The 23,211-nt window shown below is 36.0% G+C and overlaps 1 protein-coding gene across 1 annotated transcript in view; it reads right to left on the minus strand.

The window, feature by feature from the left end:
• The window catches only part of sdk1b (sidekick cell adhesion molecule 1b), a 310,131-nt gene that overhangs the window by 45,301 nt on the left and 241,619 nt on the right, over positions 1-23,211 (minus strand). The window contains exons 24-29 of the mRNA XM_048198429.1: positions 19,882-19,991; positions 19,278-19,428; positions 12,767-13,004; positions 10,282-10,397; positions 5,414-5,603; positions 2,423-2,521 (exon numbers count right to left, since the gene is read on the minus strand). Coding sequence (XP_048054386.1) covers positions 2,423-2,521; positions 5,414-5,603; positions 10,282-10,397; positions 12,767-13,004; positions 19,278-19,428; positions 19,882-19,991 — 904 coding nt within the window. The remainder of the gene's footprint in view (positions 1-2,422; positions 2,522-5,413; positions 5,604-10,281; positions 10,398-12,766; positions 13,005-19,277; positions 19,429-19,881; positions 19,992-23,211) is intronic.

The following is a 23,211-nucleotide window of genomic DNA, read 5'->3' on the forward strand; positions in this document are numbered from 1 at the left end:
AGTGCTCAGCGTAAATGAGTACACCCCTTTTGAAAAGTAACATTTTGAAACAATATCTCAATGAACACAAAAACAATTTCCAAAATGTTGACAAGACTAAGTTTAATATAACATCTGTTTAACTTATAACATGAAAGTAAGGTTAATAATATAACTTAGATTACACATTTTTCAGTTTTACTCAAATTAGGGTGGTGCAAAAATGAGTACACCCCACAACAAAAACTACTACATCTAGTACTTTGTATGGCCTCCATGATTTTTAATGACAGCACCAAGTCTTCTAGGCATGGAATGAACAAGTTGGCGGCATTTTGCAACATCTATCTTTTTCCATTCTTCAAGAATGACCTCTTTTAGAGACTGAATGCTGGATGGAGAGTGATGCTCAACTTGTCTCTTCAGAATTCCCCATAGGTGTTCGATTGGGTTCAGATCAGGAGCCACTGAATCACTTTCACCCTGCTCTTCTTCAGAAATCCAACAGTGGCCTTAGATGTGTGTTTAGGATTATTGTCATGTTGGAAAAGTGCACGACGACCAAGGGCAAGGAGTGATAGTAGCATCTTCTCTTTCAGTATAGTGCAGTACATCTGTGAATTCATGATGCCATCAATGAAATGCAGCTCCCCAACACCAGCAGCACTCATGCAGCCCCACATAATGACACTGGCACCACCATGTTTTACTGTAGGCACCATACATTTTTCTTTGTATTTCTCACCTTTGCTAAGCCATACAGTTTTGAAGCCATCAGTTCCAAAAACATTTATCTTGGTCTCATCACTCCAGAGTATAGAGTCCCAGTAGTCTTCATCTTTGTCAGCATGGGCCCTGGCAAACTCTAGGTGGGCTTTTTTGTGCCTTGGCTTTAGGAGAGGCTTCTTTCGTGGATGGCACCCATGCATGCCATTCCTCTGCAGTGTACGCCATATTGTGTTATGGGAAATAGTCAGCCCGGTTTGGCTTTCTACTTCTTTAGATAACTGCAGTGAACTTGCATACCGATTTTCTTCAACCCTTCTCATCAGAAGATGCTCCTGTCGAGGTGTTAACTTCCTGAGAGATGGTTGCAGTTCCATCTTTTTAAAATTTTTGTACCACTTTTGCTACAGTATTCTGACTGATAAGTAAAGCTTTGCTGATCTTCTTGTAGCCTTCACCTTTCTGGTGTAAAGAAATTATTTTCTTTCTCAGGTCTTGTGACATTTCTCTTCCATGTGGTGCCATTGCTGACAGCATGAAATGGGAAGAGGTTTTAACACCCTTTTATAGTCAACTGTCTGCTGGACACCTGAGTAATGAATAATTCGACTCACTTGTGGTTGAATTCTTGTTAAATTAGACATTTGTAGTCTAAAATTTAGCTTTGCTCCAGAGACTTTCAGTGGGGTGTACTCATTTTTTTTGTACAGATTTTTTTTTATCTAAGTTATATTAGATTTAGTTATTATTTACCTTATTTTCATGTTATAAGTTAAACAGATGTTATATAAAACTTAGACTTGTCAAAATTTTGGAAATTGTTTTTGTGTTCATTGAGATATTGTTTAAAATGTTACTTTTCAAAGGGGGTGTAGTCATTTACACTGAGCACTGTAGCTTTATATAAAAACAACAGAACAGAGATATCAATGATATCCTAAATGTATTTATTTTTGTATTAAAATATATTAAATGTATTAAAGGAGACCTATTATGCCCCTTTTCACAAGTCTCTGGTGTCCCCAGAATGAGTCTGTGAAGTTTTAGCTCAAAATACCCCAAAGATCATTTATTATAGCTTGTCAAATTTGCCCCTATTTGGGTGCAAGCAAAAACACGCCATTTTTGTGTGTCCCTTTAAATGCAAATGATCTGCTGCTCCCGGCCCCCTTTCCAGAATAGGGTGGAGCTTTAACAGCTCGCGCTTCGACAACAACAAAACTGGAGAATCTCACGCAGCCAAAATAATGAATGTCAGTAACAGTGTTCACCCTTACATTGTTAAAATCAAGTGTCAAAATGTGTAAGTGTAAAGTGTAAATGATTTCAGCAAATATATAACACTTTATCGACTTTCCTCAGCACATTTTCTTCATAAATTAAGTTCAACCACAGTGTCTATGGAGACTCTTATGTTCACTGGTACATCCGAAAACAGAACATTTGTAATGTTTTTTTTTTGGAGCAGATATTGTATATCTCCAGATGCTTCAGTGAGGAAACAGAAATGGCTGCTGCAGCTCTCTCAGGGCGGTATGTATGCTAATAGGCAGCCATTAGGCTGATTATTTACACACTGTGGACACACATCTGTGATCAAACACCTTATAACAGTGAATTTTGCATAATATGTCCCCTTTAAAACAACAGAAGTCCTCATTTATATAGCTAGGTAAATGTGTGCGTGGCTGGCTGTATAACGTTTATGTTCTCTTACCCATAATGATACCATTTGGCTCTGAGGGAGGTTGCCAGACAACCCTGACAGACGTGAGACGCACTTCTGGAAACACCAACCTGACAGGCGGACCAGGAACTAGAGAGAAGAGATGGAGGGTGAGAGAGGAAACACAGTCGAACAAGGTATTTAAAACAGATTACTGTAGTCCACATTCTGATTTCCTTAAATGTACAACATATTTCAAACACTTCAAAACATCTGTTTGTGGGACCAAGCTTTTATCTTGGACATGATAAATATGACATTTTAATCTCTTCACACACACATAAACTTCTAATTCCTTAAATCCATAAATATAAATATTAGTGATTCATAATCCCTCATCAAACACATTTAACTCTGCCAGTGGACACTAGGCCAACAGCGCTGGTAATCCACTAGTTCTGATGTGTGTGTGCGTGTGTGTGTGTGTGTGTGAGAGTCAGTGTGTGTAGAGAATAATCACATAGACATTCCAGTATCTGGTATCCCTGGTATCCCTGTACATTTCCGAATGAATGTTGCTCCATTGAGCCGATTAAGAAAAATGACAGAAAGAGGGCATTTGTCATTCCGCTGGCAAGACTCCACAGTCCACATATGAACACACTCACTCATTTCAAAGGGGAAGATGGCAGTGCTTACTTCCCTGTGCTGTGGATATATAAATGCAGAAATGCGAGTTCGTACAGTATTTTTGAGAGAAGCTTCCCGAAGGAAATTTTATTGCTCAGAGGTTGCTCTTTTATATCTCGGGAGACTTAATGAGGTTCCCACTTGGTTGAATCTCATGAAAACTGTCAAAAAAATGCCTGTCCCATATTTCACTCCAGATTCAAAAGAAGTCTATTTTTTCATCTATTAAGTCTTTTTTTTTATTTTCTTCTTTTATTTTGGCATTAGTTTCATGATAACTAAGCACATTTTCCTCCATAATTTGAAAAACATCTCATTGTCATTACTGCAATGTGAAAAATAATAATTTAGTAATAATTTCACAGTAAATTTGTAAAACGCAATTGTAGTAATACCTATTGTAGTAAAAATACAAAATAATATTTAATCCACTGAATTCATAATTTTTTATTGTACTTAATATTTAATTATAAATAAATTATAAATAACATGATTAATAAATAATTATGTTTGCTTGACAAAGCTACAATCACTCTAATGTAGTATTTAAGCTTCATCCACTACATATCTATCACTGGTAGATATCACAAAGCATAGCAACTAGCTTAGGACATGCTTGCATGCTAACAACATGCTAATTCATGCTAGCAATATGCTAAAACATGTTAGCAACATGATAAATCATGTTAGCAATGTACAGAGCCCTGGACATGACATGCAGAAAAAAATAGTAGGCTAAATCGTGCACACAATTTACTAATTCGTTCCCTCGATTTACTTAATCGTAGGCACGATTTACTATTTCGTCCTTTGATTTATAAATCATGCGCATGATTTATAAATCAAGGGAACAAAATAGTAAATTGTGAACACAATATACATTTTTTCTTGCATGTCATGTGCAGGGCTCCTTAGCAATGTGTTAAAACCTGCTAATTCATGCTTATTCATGCTACCGAAGCATTAAATCAGGTTAGCATAGTGTGCTAAAAATGTTAGAAATGTGGTAAAACATACTAAATCATGCTAGCAAAGTGCTTAAACATGTTAGCAACATGCTAATTCATGCTAGCAAAGTGTTAAAACATGCTAGTTCATGCTAGCAACATGCTAAAACATATTAATTCATGGTATCAATGTGCTAAAAAATGCTAGCAATGTGTTAAATCATGTTAGCAACATGCTAATTCATGCTAACAACATGTTAAAACATGTTAACAACATGCTAGTTAATGCTAGCAGTGTGTTAAAACATGCTAGTAAAATGTTAAAATGTTAACATGCTAATTCATGCTAGTAACATGCTGATCATGCTAACTACCTGTTAATTCATGCTAGCAACATGCTAAAATATGTTAGCGACATGTTAAATCATGCTAGAAATATGCTAAACAAGCAAGTAACATTTTTTACTTTCTTTGAGTAAAACTTCAAGCTGTTCAAAGATATTTTAAACTTTAAGACCTGGCTATGTCAAGCCAAGTTTGTCATCCAACTTTACTTACTAGTTACAAAATAGTATTAATATAAATAAAATTATTATGAATACAATAATTAAAATAATTGTAGTGGTTAAATATTTGAAAAATGTAAGTTATTTTTTGGCAAACAAAATGAGTGAGTGCTTAACTGTATTACAAGGACATTTTTATAATTGCTAATTACAGAGCTGAGAAGGCTTTTAAATGGGCCATGAAATAAATGTGCCCATACAGCTTAGAATCTCTGACTTTCATTTGCTGATTTTGTCAAATGCAAGCACAGTTTGTGTCTCTAATGAGAAACGGGAGATGGATGTGAGAATACTGGGGTCTTTCTCTCCAAAGAAATATCTGAAATGTAGTCACCATTTAATGTCACTGATGTCTGGGAACAAATTGAGATCTCATTAGTGATTTTTCTTTTCTATGAGTGAGTGAGAGGTGGTTCAGACAGGTGACTCAAGCGATGCAGTGATGCAGGATGAGGTTTCATGCAGTGGGGGCACCAGGAGGCCAGGCGAGTGTTTGAGCGAATATGCATGTGTGTTTATCTGTGTCTAGAGCCACGTGGGAGGTAATGCCAGTTTGAATGTCGGGCACAGCTGGAAACCACCAGAGCATGAAGCAAGACATAACTTAGAGCTACCATTATGAATGTGTGTGCGTGTGTACTGGTGTGTGAGTGTGTGAAGGAACATCTGCTAAATGGGTAGCTTTCACTCAAAGTCTAATTTTGACCCAACGTGTGTGTGAACATTTATTTTTGCTTTTATTATGCGTGCACGATTTGTCATAACCAGTGGGAACATCTGAAGAATTAGATGATGCATGTTGCTCAGTGGGCGATGCATTGATTTTATTGGTTGCCTACCATCATCCTTGGTTCTCTCAACTGTGGGGGGGAGGCTGGGTGGTCCATCTCCGACACGTGTAAATGCGAGCACCTGGACCTCATACAGGATGAACTTGCCAAGGTTCCTTAAAAGAAGCAAGTGAGTCTGGTTCCCGTTCACCAGCTGGACCTGGGGAGCCTGCTCAGAATCTTTTTCTCTGTATAATACCTAGAGATAAAGGGAAATATAGGTCACATGGAAACAGATTTGATGTGCTATAGAGTGTGAGAACACCTTAAAATCAACAACAACCATACAGTGTGTAGTAGTGTATGCTAACTGCTAATTACTATTACTTATACTTAAAGGGATAGTTCACTCAAAAATGAAAATTATCCCATAATTTACTCACCCTCAAGCGATCCTAGGAGTATATGTCTTTCTTCTTTCAGCCAAACACAATCGGAGTTATATTAAAAGTATCCAGGCTCTTCCAAGCTTTAAAATGTGAGTGAATGGTACCATTTTTTGAAGCCCAAAAAGTGCATCCATCCATCCATCATAAAAGTAATCCATACAGCTCAAGGGGTTAATAAAGGCCTTCGGAAGCAAAGCGATGCCTTTTTAAAAGAAAAATACCCATATTTATAATTTTATTAACTAGAATTACTGGCTTCTGTACGTGAGTAGAGTTTCAGCGAAAGAGTGTACTATGACCTGACGCATGACGTATTGACTAATGTGGAAGCGCAGAGGATAGAGCAAAACAAACACCGGTCATGAATTAGAAGTCTAAAATCAGAATTTTTAAAGAGAAATGTTGGAGGAGCTTGAGTTTGTTGCCCAGCCCTATTTGTTTGAACCGCAAGAGACGTCTAATCTCACTTAAGCTTATGCTATATGCCCTATCCCACACAGCAGGAGACTCCTAGGTAGTGCTGGGCGCGGTATGACCAAAAATTTATATCACGGTAGGGCTGGGTGATATATTGCATGCGATTCTCACGCGCATTTCGTCAGTAAAGCCGGTTCCCTGATTTCCGCTAAATCGCCATCACCTGCTTTAAAATGGAGCGCCTTTTAATAGACAGAGCCGTAGTTCACGGACAAGCCACGCAAAATCGCGTTCAGTATCGAAGATGAATCGACTTCGATAATGAACCCGATTTTGCGTGGCTTGTCTGTGAACTACGGCTCTGTCTATTAAAAGGCGCTCCATTTGAAAGCAGGTGATGGCGATTTAGCGGCAATCAAGGAACCGGCTTTACTGACGAAATGCGCGTGAGAATCGCATGCGATATATCGCCCAGCCCTATATCACGGTATTTTTCAAAATGATATCGGTTTCACAGTATATGACGGTATTTTTTTCCCCTATGCATGACCAGGCGTTAACCACATTTTCTACTGATTGAGAGAGGAAATACTGCAGTAGATTGACTAAAATGCCCTGTTTTACTGTCATGATGAGCGAATATTGTAGAAAAATTCCAGAGTTAATAAAGGTTTACAAAGCCCCACAAAATTATGCTGTGGGGAGACAACAACCAATAAAACACAGACCTGCATCACACTCATTAAGGGCACCTTAAGCATTTTAAAAATCAAACCCTATATAACAACAAACTGCCAAAACGAGGGAGAAACGCGGAAGAACATTTAAACTGTCTAAGGATATTTTCAGTACATTTAAGAGCACTACAGTCTCTGAACAAATGACACACGTAAGTTTAACACACAAAGAATAAAGCAGTTAAATTTTTGCACGTTCTTCTTTGACTTGTCAGTCTATTTACATTTACTTACATCGTCTTCTGTAGCAGAATAACCCATCGTGTCATCGCGGTCGTGATCAGACGTATAGTTCAGTGTCCTTTTCATAACGTAACATTTCATTTGAAGAAGACGTGATGAAATATGTGCGCATGCACGCTACTAGTTCATGTTTAGAGCACTAGAGTATATGAAATTGGTCCTTAAAAACTTAAACATGTGGAAAACGTTGTTAATCTCATCACGCGCTCCGCAGAGAGGCGCCGTGTGAAGTTTGAATTCTCCGCTGTAATCAAGGGCTGAATCTGAAATCGCCCCCTATAACCTCAAATAGGGCATTATTTGAGGCGACAGGTATTTGTAGTGGTGTCCGAAACCATAGTGGACGTTATTGAGTGCACTTATTCAATCTCACATTGCACCGCAATAACGAGTGTACAGCTGATGAACACACAACGGCTGTCCGAATTCACTCACTCGCTTTCATTCACTCTTTCAAGTAAACAATATAAGTGGATAACGTAGGGAATAGTGAATGAGGCTTTAGGGGGTGATTTCGGACTTACCATAGGCTGTGATGCGATCTCGGCTGTGCTCTCACTACAGTGCAACAGTGAAACGGGACGCTCTCAAACAGTGACGGGCTGCACCGCGTTTTGAACGTTGGTTAAACGGCACATACTGGTATTGCGGTATCATCAAAATTCATATCATAACAAAAATAAATACCGGTATTCGGTATGAACCGGTATACCGCCCAGCACTACTCCTAGGCGGATCCGCATTCAAGTCGCCAAACCCACGTGACTGTCACATTCGTTTTGGCACCGCCCAGAGGATCAGCTCTGCCTCCGGGCGGCGCCGTAAATTCTACTGTCAATCAGTGGATCCTGAGCGGACCCATGTCGGATCCGTGGACGCGCACGCGCCTTTACTGTAACGGTTGTATCAATTTGCGGGTCCCAAACGGACCCGCCGTGGAGGTAAGGTTTTAATCTCGGATGCGGAGCGGATGCAGCGCGGAGCCACAGCGGGTCCGCGATCCGCGATCCGCCTTCGTTGCGGATCTGTCACTGCGCGCAAGTAGATGCCGATATGGGTCCGTTCGCGGATACGGTCCGGAAGCCGCGATACCGCGATATAGTTCTTTTGCTGTGTGGGATGTCATACACTGGACTTTCTCGTGAACGCACGGATGGCGGTTACGGGAAGCTAGTGATTACAGTTAATAAAGTTATAATTATGGATATTTTTCTTTCAAAAATGCTTTGCTTCAGAAGGCCTTTAATAACCCCCTGGAGCCGTATGGATTACTTTTATGATGAATGGATGTGCTTTTTTGGGCTTAAAAAAAATGGTACCATTCACTCCCATTATAAAGCGTGGAAGAGCCAGGATATTTTTTAATATAACTCCGATTGGCTAAAATAAGAAAATCATATACACCTACGACGGCTTGAAGGTGAGTAAATTATGGGATAATTTTCATTTTGGGGTGAGCTATCCCTTTAAGGTTAGGTAGGGATTTGAGCAAACCCATGGTGGAGGATAACATAGATCAGAATATCACAGAGACTTTTGAACTGGGTCAGTAGGCAACCACATAGCAATCGGCAACAACAGCAAACCTTAGCATCGCAGCAGCAACTTTTGCACGTGTAAACATCACTATTTCTTCAGATATCAGTTCTAGTTTTGTATAACTTAGGTCCTGACTTCAGAAGAGATCAATAATTAATTGTGTTATTTCATTTTTCCCCACTTTTTACAGACTAAGCATTTTATCAACTGGCTTCCGACAGTTTGTAAAAGGAAAACTGTTTCAGCAATTTCAAGATCTTGCATCATGTCATTCTACACAGCCTAAGCAGAAAATTGAGAGAGCCTTATACAAGCAACAGTGCACATGGGTTTCAATAGCTTAACACAGTTTGCAGATGTGTTCAAAATGAACTGAATGTGAACTATGTTCGGCTGAATGTATGTGCATTAAAGCATGAGAAAGAACGTTTGTAGATATGCATATAACCAGCTCTTTGTGGTATAAAGTGCCTCTGGCGCATGATACAAACATTACATTAGATGTGTAGAAGTGCACTCCATATGCTTTTTTGCTATGGTGCATCAGAGTTGCTTCCGAGTGGTTCTGCTATGTGGTTGTTAGGGTATTCTAGTTGATTTCCCAGATCAAAAGACTCTGGTACCTACATGGGGATATGGCTCATCTTCCTCCTTCAAAGAAAGCCCATGGGATTTTTTTGTGCACATTTTAAAACTTAACATTTAAAGTCTCAATGAAATGGAAGTAGCAATCTTTTCTTCCATATTGTGACGTACATCTGAGTGTAACAGGTTCTGAAAAAATGTAGGACGTGGCACTATCCATTGGTTGTTGACTGGATGGAGGCAAATCTGAATTCGAGTTTAAGCGGGGTAAATGATTGGAGAGGTGAGAAGTGTGTCTGGAGAGAAGTGTGTCGTTTCGCCAAAAGTTATGACATTTTGATTAAACATTACAAGGTTAAAAAAAAAAAAAAAAAATGAAAATGAAACCAATACATGGATGAATCGTTCATAATAAGATCTATAACATGCATATATAGGGTGAATTCTCATTTCATTAAGTGATAATTCACCCAAAAAAATTATAATTCTGTCATCATTTAGATAAGGATGTCATGTTGTTTTAAACCTGTGTTCTTCTGGAGAAATAAAACAAGATATTTCGATGAATGTTTCAACAACAACAACAAAAAAAGATATTTTGAAGTGTCTTTTTGTCTATACTATTTTGGACCCCATTGACCTATGAAAAAAAAAGAAAAAAAAAAAACCCAAAACAAAACACTGAGTCATTTTTCAAAATACCTTTGTGTCCCACAGGAGAAACAAAGAGATATCGGTTCAGAACAACATGAGGGTGAGTAAATTATGACAGAATTTACATTTTTGGCTGAACTTTAATAATAATTGTAATTGCCTAAACAAGCAATTTAAAATTATTACACTTACATGTCGCCATATACAGTACAAATTCACCATGCTGCAGTGTTTCGGCAGACAGAACTCTCAAGCTAAATCTATGGGGGATTTTAAGGGTCTTAAAGCATTCCCTTTGATATAGTAACCGTACCTTGTAACCAAGGATGTGTCCATTCTTCTGGTGCTCAGGGACTAAACCCCAGGTGACCAATACACTGGTGGAGCTCATTGCTTCTGTGGTCACATTTTCTGGGGCACCAGAGGGAACTGAAAACACACCCATATAAAAAGCCATTTCATATAAAAGCAAAAACCTACTCAAGGCTGTTTGTTACAGTGATTTTACAACACTTCCTCATATTAGAACTACAATATGATAAAAGACACCAATAGTGACATTTATCATTAATAATAATAGGAATAAACAATTCTAGCAAGTAAGGCCTCAACAGCTAACTCAAAACCATTACTTTCAGTCAGGTTTACTGACTATTTTTGCAGAAATCTCACCCTCTTCTATTGGAGTCTGTCACATTCACTTATTAAAAACAGAAGAGGGCTGACAGCTTAAACAACAGCCTCTGACATTTCTCTCTGATTTCCTGTCATGTGAAGCTCACCAAAATAAGAACAGAAGAACTTGTGTGAGCATAACACTTGTAATGGACTAATTTAGGATACATTTCGAAGCTTTACCCTGTGAATGTGTGTAATGTGTATTTGTTCCTTTAGCTTCATTGAGAAAAAAGATTTTAATTTGATAAACACAAAGACACTTTCTTATTCTGGTAGTAAAGTGTATGGGAACTGCAGAAAAAAAATTGTGTGTGTGACTGTTAGTTTACTGAGGAAAATGATCCAAGCAAGTTTGTCGGTTCTTCGGTGTGATAAGGATTTCTACAGAGTGATATTCTAGGACTGGAAAAGTCTTGAAAATGTATAAAATCTTCAAACATCATGAAAAAGTTGTGGAAATTTCTATAGTCATTTTTTTTTTTCTAGGTACACTACTGTTTAAAAGTTTGGGAACGGTAAGATATTTGATGTTTTTTAAAGAAGTCTCTTATGCTTATCAAGGCTGCATCTATATGATCAACAATGAGGTAAGAAAAAATACAATTTAAAATAACTGATTTCTGTGTTAATAGATTTTAAAATGTAATTTATTCCTGTGATGGCAAAGCTGAATTTTCAGCATCATTACTCCAGTCTTCAGTATCACATGATCCTTCCAAAATCACTCTAATATGCTGCTTTGATGCTGAATATAATGTAATTAATTTTTATCATTTAATTATTATTATTATTATTTTTTTTATTATTATTATTTACCATTACTTCTGATCAATTTAAATGCTTTGCTGGATAAAAGTATTCATTTCTTTCAACAACAACAAAAAAAGCTTACTGACCCCTAACCTAACTTTTGAACACTAGTGTATGCTTAGTTCCAAAGCATTTCTTCTACTAAAATTACTCTCTATAACATGATGTTTTAAAATGCCTATTGACTCACAAAGAACAGAAAAGGTCCAGAATTGTCCATAAATGGACAATCAGATGTTTGAAACCTGTAAGTGGTCACTGCCAAGGCCACAAGTGCCCGCCCCACCAGCTGCCTCTGATCATTTCAAACTTTCTATGTTGTCTAAGGGTCATCAGGATCATTTACTCAGCAGGGAGTCACTGGGGCTGCTAACGGCCACCCGCTGAGAGACGTGGCCTCGGGCAAATACTCCATCTGAGTCTCCAAAGACTATGTAAATGAAGCCTGCGACTAAAAATCGGCTAGCGAGATGCTGGCTAAACTGTAGCTTGTTTAGATTTCCTAAGCAACACAGCAACTTGCAGCATTCATTTAAAAATCAGAGATGTATATGTAAATACCTGTCTTATATTTTATTTATTTATTATAAAACACAACTGAAATGTAAAATGTGACCACAATGCATCAACACAATGATCAACTATATTTAGTTTCTTTTCCTCAAATGCAGGAACAAATGTCATTAAAAGTTTAAACAAACTTCGCTGACCATTTATTTTGATTGTTACATTGGTAACACTTTACAATAATGTTCATTGCTTAAACATTAGTTAATGTATTAACTAGAAATTCACTGATACTAAATTTCTTTTCTGATACCAATAGCCGATTATTCAGAATGATATCGGCCGATGCCGATATCGATAGTTTGGTTTTTCTTAAGGAAAAAAAAAATCTCTCCCAAATAATGTTATAAACTATACAGGGAACCCTCTCATTGGTACACTACAATATTACAATTAACAACAGAGGTATTATATTCAGCTGCTGTTTATTTTTAGATATAATAATTACACTTAAATAAAAACTGAAATGTTTGTATTAAACTTATTATCACATAAGGTAGTTTTCATAAGCACTTGTTGACTTCATGGCAAATTAACACAGACATATAATTAACAGCAGCTAAATAAGCTCCTCTCTAGTGTGTCTAGATAGATAGATAGATAGATAGATAGATAGATAGATAGATGTTACCTAATGTAGTTAACTAATGTTAACTAAAGAACCTTATTGTAAAGTGACACCGTTCATTTTGTGTAAAATTAAAAACAGAGAAGCCGCATCTAAAGCAAGCATAATGTGTCACCTGACTCTTTAGTTTTGCCCAGCACAGGACTGCTCCAGGGTCCAGGCCCGATGCCGTTGAAGGCCTGAACGCTCAGCTCGTACTCCGTCCACTCCTCCAGTCCCTCCACTGTCACCTCTCGAGACAGGCGGTCAGAAACCGTCTCCATCCGGGGCTGCCCAAGCCCGTCTGCTCTCTGTGCACGTACACGGTAACCCACACTTTCAGGATTTCCGTTATAAGCTGGCTCTGGAAGCGGCTACAAAAGATAAGAAGGAAAACATTGAGGCAGGAGAGGCTCTGATACACTTACATCACTAAGAAGACCCCAAAACTATGATTTGGATTCTAAGTAGAACGGCTAACAAACTGTGTGACAGGATACACATTTTTTTAACACTTCAGGTACTTAAAAAATATAGGAATTTCATTCCATGTCAAAATATCAAATCAAGTCATATTTGTATAAAACAACAACAACAAAAAACAATACATTGTATATATTTGTATATATTTATATCTTTTAACAGTAATAAAAAATGGAATCATGCATATTTTGTTGTCTAATGCAATGAAATTAGATTAGATACACGACCATCTAAAAGTTTGGATTCAATTTAAATTGCATTGAATTGTTTAAAAGTGACAGTAAAGACTTTCAGATTGTTACAAACTATTTATATTTCAAATACATGCTGTTCTTTTGAACATATTATTACTATTTATCAAAGAATCCTGAAAAAAATATGAGTTTCCACAAAAATATTAAGCAGCACAACTTAACTTTGATAATAATAAGAAATGTTTCTTGAGAATCAAATCACTATATTAGAATGATTTCTGATGGATATTTCAAAATACCTATTTTCTATTTTTAATATATTTTAAAGTGTAGTAATATTTCTGTATAATGCTATAATACATTATTTATAATAATATATAATATAATAGAAGAATAATACTGTATATACTTCTTTCAAAAACATAAAAAAAATCTTACCGACCCTGCACTTTTGAATGATAGTGTAATAAAATCAGACTTTTTAAGAGAAACTAAAGTTGTCCAAACACATTATGGGCAATTATATTGGTCTGGTACTGAAATTTAAGAGCTGAAATAGTTTAACTAATTTTCTGCATGTTAATCTTACTCAACAGGAATTGGAAATGAATGTTTTAGAACTCATCCTAGTGACTAAGTTCTACGATGATCTGGATGAATGAAAACTTTCACAAGCGTCAAATTGTGTGCAGCAAACAGAAAGGAAGTTCCTTAATCTCCTCATAAACATAAATTAAATGACATTTTAAATTGGCTGTAATGCAGCTCAGTTCCTCGCCTGCTTCAGCTGTGCGTTGCACATTGGCACATGGCTCAGAGACATTTTCCAGCATCAGATGCCAAGAGTTTGCACATGGTTGCTCGCCTAGTACTTTAATGCACACTCGAAACCTTATGATGTTCACAGCTTCAGTACATTGACTGCTTGAAGCGTTTCAATTAAAATGATTTTGGCTAGTTGACGAATGCAAGTGACTTCATAAACACGGGCCAAATCAATGTTTCAGTCCTTATGGTCTCCACAATAAGCTGATAATCTTTAGTTGGTTGCAATATCATGTTTTGATACAAACCCGATTCCAAAAAAGTTGGGACACTGTACAAATAGTGAATAAAAAAGGAATGCAATAATTTATAAATCTTATAAACTTATATTTTATTCACAATAGAATATAGATAACATATCAAATGTTGAAAGTGAGATTTTGAAATGTCATGCCAAATATTGGCTCATTTTGGATTTCATGAGAGCTACACGTTCCAAAAAAGTTGGGACAGGTAGCAATAAGAGGCCGGAAAAGTTAAATGTACATATAAAGAACAGCTGGAGGACCAATTTGCAACTTATTAGGTCAATTGGCAACATGATTGGGTATAAAAAGAGCCTCTCAGAGTGGCAGTGTCTCTCAGAAGACAAGATGGGCAGAGGATCACCAAATTCCCCCAATGCTGTGGTGAAAAATAGTGGAGCAATATCAGAAAGGAGTTTCTCAGAGAAAAATTGCAAATGGTTTGAAGTTATCATCATCTATAGTGCATAATATCATCCAAAGATTCAGAGAATCTGGAACAATCTCTGTGCGTAAGGGTCAAGGCCGGAAAACCATACTGGATGCACGTGATCTTCGGGCCCTTAGACGGCACTGCATCACATACAGGAATGCTACTGTAATGGAAATCACAACATGGGCTCAGGAATACTTCCAGAAAACATTGTCGGTGAACACAATCCACTGTGCCATTCGCCGTTGCCGGCTAAAACTCTATAGGTCAAAAAAGAAGCCACATCTAAACATGACCCAGAAGCGCAGGCGTTTTCTCTGGGCCAAGGCTCTTTTAAAATGGACTGTGGCAAAGTGGAAAACTGTTCTGTGGTCAGACGAATCAAAATTTGAAGTTCTTTTTGGAAAACTGGGACACCATGTCATCCGGACTAAAGAGGACAAGGACAACCCAAGTTGTTATCAGCGCTCAGTTCAGAAGCCTGCATCTCTGATGGTATGGGGTTGCATGAGTGCGTGTGGCATGGGCAGCTTACACATCTGGAAAGGCACCATCAATGCTGAAAGGTATATCCAAGTTCTAGAACAACATATGCTCCCATCCAGACGTCGTCTCTTTCAGGGAAGACCTTGCATTTTCCAACATGACGATGCCAGGCCACATACTGCATCAATTACAACATCATGGCTGCGTAGATCAAGGATCCGGGTACTGAAATGGCCAGCCTCCAGTCCAGATCTTTCACCCACAGAAAACATTTGGCGCATCATAAAGAGGAAGATGTGACAAAGAAGACCTAAGACAGTTGAGCAACTAGAAGCCTGTATTAGACAAGAATGGGATAACATTCCTATTCCTAAACTTGAGCAACATGTCTCCTCAGTCCACAGACATTTGCAGACTGTTATAAAAAGAGGGGATGCCACACAGTGGTAAACATGGCCTTGTCCCAACTTTTTTGAGATGTGTTGATGCCATGAAATTTAAAACTTATTTTTCCCTTAAAATGATACATTTTCTCAGTTTAAACATTTGATATGTCATCTATGTTGTATTCTGAATAAAATATTGAAATTTGAAACTTCCACATCATTGCATTCTGTTTTTATTCACAATTTGTACAGTGTCTTAACTTTTTTGGAATCGGGTTTGTATATGATGTGATATATATACTTTTTTTGGAATCGGGTTTGTATATGATGTGATATATATATATATATATATATATATATATATATATATATATATATATATATATATATAAAAACACTAAAAGCTAGCTCATCCATATAAATATGAGTTTTTGTTCTAACTAGCCATGGTTCCAACCAGCAATAAGCTTGATAACATGTTTTACAGTGTTTTTGTTTTGTTTTTTTCAGTCTGGTTAACTCTTTCCCTGCCATTGACAAATTTTCCATAATTTATAAGACAACTCTTTCCCACCACAGAAGGAATTTTCATGCTTTCACTGCTTGGTCACAAAAAGCAATACGCTTGTTCATAACTTGTTTCACATTGTTTTATTTTCAGTCTGGTTAACTCTTTCCCTGCCACTGACAAATTTTCCATCATTTATGAGACAAATCTTCCCCGCCATTGATGGAATATTTCTGCTTTCATTGCTTGGTTACAAAAAGCAATAAGCTTGTTGATAACTTGTTTCACATTGTTTTATTTTCAGTCTGGTTGACTCTTTCTCTGCCATTGATGAAATTTTCCATCATTCATGAGACAAAATCTTCCCCGCCACTGATGTTATTTTCTGGCTTTCCGTGTTTTCACTGTTATATGGTAGGGTATGCTATAATACATCATCTGAAAGAGTACAGAATCTCTGGATCAAAACGGGCAAAAATGGAGCAAAAAATATGTTTGTCTCAGCTTTTTTGTTCAGAATGTTGCTTTTTTTTTTTAAATGAAACGTACCCACATTCAAGTGTCGATAAAAAAAAATATATATATTTTGGACATATTGCATTGCATATTTAGACATTCATACAACAAAATATTCTAGAGGCCATTACATTTTTGTGAAAATGATCAAAATGCTGGTGGTGGATGGCAACTTTAAAAACTCAGTGAACACGAGTCAAGTTTTTGTACTTGCAAAATGTACAGATGGAATGTTTTAGCTACAGTAGTTGAGAAGTGAAAATTAATAAGTGTAGCTGTCTGAATACTTCTGCAGCTCAATGCATTTCCAGAGCAACTGCTCATGAAATACATCTTGCAGTTTAAATTCTCCTCATTAAAGACATTAAAACTCAACAAACTTGGGTTGCTTGGTGAATGACAGAGGAGCGGTAAAAGAATAACCTTTTCTTCAGTGGCAGCTACATGAAAGTTTTAGTACGAATGTAATAAATTACTATCCATAAAAAAGAGGTTATAGGTCACTGTTTTCATTTTCAGCACTTGTGAAGAACTGCATTAAGCACTATTATGTCCTGAGGGTCATTTTTTCGGCACCAGCACCCCACAAATATGTTACTATGACCAGTGGAGGCTTTGCTGAAGCCGTTTTTTAGATTAAATGGAGTCCTGTCTTATGAAATGACAGCTTTCATGTTATGTGCCTCTACAACTCAAATTCTTCGATCGCTCTTCAGGCTTTGAAAAGGTGAGAGGGGAAAAAAGAAGAAGTGAAGGAGAAAATAACAGTAATTACATCTGATACTGACAGACACTATGGCTCGTGATAGCAGAAAAACAGACAGGAAAAATAAGCTGTCAACCTCTTCCAGTATATCCCTCACCTATAAAGTGAGCAGCAGACAGTATTTGTGTCCATCTCTGTGTGTGTTTGAGAGTACAGAAATCGCTATATTTGAATGAGTGCTCCAGTTTTAATGATAATGTTCACACAGAAATCCACCTCCTTTTGATGCAGCAAGAAAACCTGTCAAAGCTCCTTGACTTTTATAAATGGCATATAAATGTTAGAGGGAATGATATAAGAAAAAAAAAAAAAAAATTGAAAAATATATTCAAAAACTACCAAAAAAAAAAAAAAAAAAAAAAAAAAATCGAATCATGTATGTACTGTATGTCTGATGTAGACTTCGCCAATAAAATGGCATTTGAGTTTTATTTGTGAATCCATTCAAATTGTTTATTTTAATGATTCAAAACTCAGTTTTAACGATTTGCTTGTGTCATCACAGAAGTCCTCAGTGGAATTTTAATGTAATATTTTCATAAAATCCATGTGGATATATTGCAGCGTTATTGTAACAGTAATGAAAATAATTCAATATTGTGTTCATTAATGAAAAGTATGGAAAAGCTGATGTTTTCAGCAGCTGTTACTCCAGTCTTCAGTGTCAGATGATGCTTCAGAAATGTAATCCATCATTGCTGAACAAAAATAAGTCTTTTTTTCTTTCAAAAAACCCCCAAAACTTTTTAACAGTATAGTGCAGAACACAAAATCACATTTACATGTAGAAAACCTGGACTTGGTGTGAACTTGACTCCAACTGTTTGTGTGTTCTTGTACACTGTAAAAAATGACAGTGATTTTAACAGTAAAAGACTGTAAAAATGCTGCGGTGAAAAACTGTCAATTGGTTTACAGAAAGTTTCCGTACTATATACAGTGAATAACTGTAACAGATCTAATGGTACATTTAATGTAATTTTACGGTAAAATACCGTTAAATTCCCAGTTTTTGGAAGTGAAAAATAACAATTCATTGTAAAATTTACGGTGAAAAACCGTAAAATTGACATTCCCACAATTCCCTGCGTGACACTTTACATTTGATATATTTTCGTTGAAATAACTCTGTTTCTTCTTAGTTTTTCTCATTTTTTTCTAATCAGTTATGTACATTAGGGTTTTATGTTACATCTAATGTTGTTAAATTAATGTATATTGCATTTTTAAAATTTCATGCATGTTACCATGATGGTGTTTAGTGTGTGTGTGAATGGCACTGTGCTCCTTCTATATATTAGTATTGTCCTCCTCAGCTTGTGGAAAAGCTGCTTGCGATGAACTTTGATTCGTCATGTGACTCTTATCATCACTGTGTTTGGTGATTGTCGGTGTATTATAAAGGTACAAAACAGATATTAGTACTTCATTAGGTTGGTAAATTAACATTATATCAGTTAATGAAATACGTTACTTTACCGTAAATTTAACAGATTTTTTTTTTATGTTGCTACTGTATTTTTTACGGTAAAGTTCTGGCAACCACAGCTGCCGGTTTTTTACCGTAAATTTTACTGGGATTTTTTTTTACAGTGTATGGTTTATGAGGACACAAATGTGCATATTGACATATTAAACAGTGTTTTTTGAAATTCAAAATAATCCAAAATATTTCTGTGATGGGTAGGTATAGTGTAGGGTGATAGAATATACAATTTGTAGAGTATAAACAACATATACAAGTGTGTGTGTGTGTGTGTGTGTGTGTGTATGTGTGTGAGAGAGAGAGTTTGTCCCTTTCTCACCTCCCAGCGAATCCTCAGACTGGTTTCACTTGCAGAAAACACTATGAGATCTGCTGGGGCCACATCTGGACTAGACTGCAGGGTCTGCATCATACGAGAGGGCTGACTGAAGGGACTCGAACCCACGATGTTCACCTGCTTCATCCTGAACCTGAAAGGCATTTGTAAGAGGGGGAGAAGCAGTGTTTTTAATTCCCTGGTCTTGCTCCTGAGTAGTTGGAGGACAGGGGATTTTGGACAGGATAACAGATCTCTACAGCCTCTGATCATCAGTAATCCCTATAGGACAAGATAGTGTGCTGAGAATCAGAAGACAATCTTTCCACAAGACCTTGAGAAAATCAATTAAGCAGAGAAATAGAAAAGGGGAATGAGAGAGAGAGAGAGAGAGAATGAAGAAGAAGCAGAAAAAAAAAGATAGCAGTATATACATAAATGCAGGGAATGCTGGGATTCTAATGAGTGTTTAAATATTGAAAAGTCATTAACAGTAGAGATTTAAACACCAAAACTGAAACACTCACTACAGCTTTTGTCACCACATTTTGATTCATTTGATTGTTGTGAAAGTGGTTTTCCATTCGAAAAGGAGCGAAAGGCTCACCTGTATTGAGTGAAGGGGAAGAGATTGGGAATCTCCAGAGTGTCTGAGGCTGGCGGACTGTCTCTCTCATAAAGAACCTTCCATTCCTCTTCCTCACCCACATTTCCCACCTGTGGCCACACAGAGGATGTGTTTGAAGTGAAGAATGTATTGCCTGTTGCATACTACACTGAATCTAGACACTATAAACCCCCCCCCCCAAAAAAAAAAAAAAAAAAAAAAAAAAAAAAAACACACACACACACACACACGTGAAAGAATATGTGGTATGACAAACATTTCAAACTGTAGTATGCATCATTACAGTTACATGACCTCATTGTGTTGCATGTTTTTAGCAGCTAGACATGTCTAGTGATACAACAACTACAGACATGCCAAAGAAACAGTAGCATTATTCCATGATAAGTTTCAAACAGTTCAAACAGTAGTAAACGTTGATGCATGACCTCTTCAGTGATGCATGTTTAATCCAGCGAGTGCTTTTCAGTCATCATTTGAAAATAAATTATTATTATTTTTAGCTATTTTGTGCTTTTATTCCAATTTTATACAAAAATGCCAAAATAATGAGCTAAGAAAGTTTCATCAATCAAACTAGAAATGGAAGATAGTACTGTAATTTTACTGTAGTTCTATAAAATAAATAGTGTTTTCTATTTTACAGTACAATAGTATAGTAATCAATTTCTGTATTGGTTTATTTAATTTGCATTAAAATATGTAATAAAATGTAATAAAAATGTAATTTAATAAAAATATTTTAATAACAATAATAATAATAATAATGATAATAATAAATAAAAATGGTTATTTTCCAATTTTAGTAATTATTATTATTATTATGATTATTATATACCGTTTTATATTTTACAGTACAATAATATTAATAGTAATACATTTCTTTATTGGTTTGTTTAATTTTTGTAATAATAATAATAATAATAATAATAATTATTATTATTATTATTATTATTATTATATTCTTTTTTATTTTACAGTATAATAGTATTACTATAGTAATGCATTTCTTTATTGGTTTGTTTATTTTTTATAATAATAATAATAATTATTATTATTATTATTATTATTATATTCTTTTTTTATTTTACAGTATAATAGTATTACTATAGTAATGCATTTCTTCATTGGTTTGTTTAATTTTTATAATAATAATAATAATAATAATTATTATTATTATTATTATTATTATTATATTCTTTTTTTATTTTACAGTATAATAGTATTACTATAGTAATGCATTTCTTTATTGGTTTATTTATTTGTATTAAAATATTTAATAAAAATTTAATAAAAATGTAATTTATTACAATATTTTATTATTATTATTATTATTAATGATAACAAAAACAGTAATTTTCCAATTTTGTCAATCATAAGATCATGGAAGATAGCAATTTTATTGTAGTTCTGTAAAATAAATGCATTATTATTATTAATAATAATAAATAATTTTTTTTTTTTTTTTCATTTTACAGTACAATAGTGGTACTACAGCAATATGTTGTTGCAAGCATGTCAAAGCCCAGAGATATTTTCACATTTTTTAATGCAGTTCTGTGTAAAAATGGCCAAACGTTTGGTTGTCAACTGACATCAACATGACAGTCAACAAACGAGTCACAAATTAGATCTTAAATTTAGAGTTGAGATTGCTCTAGTTCATATTAAATTTCACATGAGGTAAATATGGGCAAATCTAGGTACCCCATACTGTGTATATTACACATCCTGCATTCCTCATTCCTCGAGTGTCATTCCAAATATACTGAGAGTCAGATTCAGCAGTCAGAGCTGATAAGAAAACTTTAGACTGACAGTGAAAAGCAACAGTAAACAGAACCAAGCTGCTCGTACTGCAGACTCCACATCAGGACTGTTGCCTTTGTTTTCCTGTGTTTCCTCCATTTTTTCACTAATCAAAAGCATGTTTCCATAGAGTCTCAACAATGACATGTGAGAGCCGTAAAGTGCTCTTTTTTTTTTAACCACCTTGATCTTCATAAGTCCGTAATGAGGTAATGAGCTAATTAAAAAGTAGATCCACAACATAAAAACAAATGCCGCAAAGAGACACCGGGTAATGTAACCAGTCATTATCTGCAAACAAAAACTGCTTATCATTTCAAACATGTCACAATCACGTGACTCATATTTCCTCAAGGACCTCACCTAAGAGCTGCTTCCATTTATTCATAGAGCAACCTGTGATTAATATCATGCAGTTAGCTCTTTCCTATCATTACCTTGTATAAACTGTCAAAATACTTAAAAGGGGGCTTATTCTACACTTCTAAAGCATTTCAATTTCCTCTTGAAGTTCACTTATAATGTAAGTCAAGGGTTCTTACACAGAAAACAACTGCAATTTTACATTTTCCAACCTCTCACTGACCCTCTGATTGTTTTTGGCTCCTGCACCTTAAAAAATGTCCATATGTAAATGACCTCTGGTATGATTGGCCAACCTCACAGTTCACACTATCGTTCATTAGGTTGGACTAGGGAGTTTAAAGGGACAGTTCACCCAAAAATGTAAATTCTGTCATCATTTACTCGCCGTTTCAAATCTGTATGACTTTTTTTCTTTTTGGAAACACAAAATCAGTTAATTTGAAGGAGGTTTCTGTCCATATAATACAAATGAATGGAGACCAATTCAATGCTGGACCCATTTTACTTTCATCGTATGGGCAAAAATTGTATATTGTTTTTTTTATTATTATTATTATTATAGAAGGAAATTAACTTCTATAGGTTTAGGACAACATTAGTAATGATGGCAGAATTCCTTCATCACTTTAGGACCGAACAGGCGTTTGTTTATAAATAAGGGTGGTCATATGTTAATGAGCTCCTATTGCTGACATTGTTTTTGTAGCTTATTCATAAATAATCTGGGAGAACTGGGGAGAGGGAAAAAAATGCAGTTTTCCATAATATGATACCCTCTCAATATGATAAACAATATGTTGAAACAACTAGCACTTGGTTTCCATGAAAATGCTATATCTACACAGTGTGTTTTGTGCAGCCCTGCTCGAGCAGAGGAAAAGGTGAAAAGAATACAAAGGGAATCGAAATCAGCAACCGACCTGGTCCGGGATACAGCTGTGAAGAAGTCAGCTGTACAAAAAACACCCCAACACAAGCTGATTTCTAACCCATAGACTTAAGACCCCATTAGTGCCACCTCAGTACCTCTAATCTTCTTCTCTCTCTTCTCTCATCCCTCCTTCTGACTCCCTCCCTCCTGTTCTCCCTCGATTAAACAGTATTAAAGACAGGAACGGAGAAAACGGAGGGGGA

Source organism: Megalobrama amblycephala, linkage group LG7 (genome assembly GCF_018812025.1).
Source record: "Megalobrama amblycephala isolate DHTTF-2021 linkage group LG7, ASM1881202v1, whole genome shotgun sequence".
Classification (NCBI taxonomy): Eukaryota; Metazoa; Chordata; class Actinopteri; order Cypriniformes; family Xenocyprididae; genus Megalobrama; species Megalobrama amblycephala.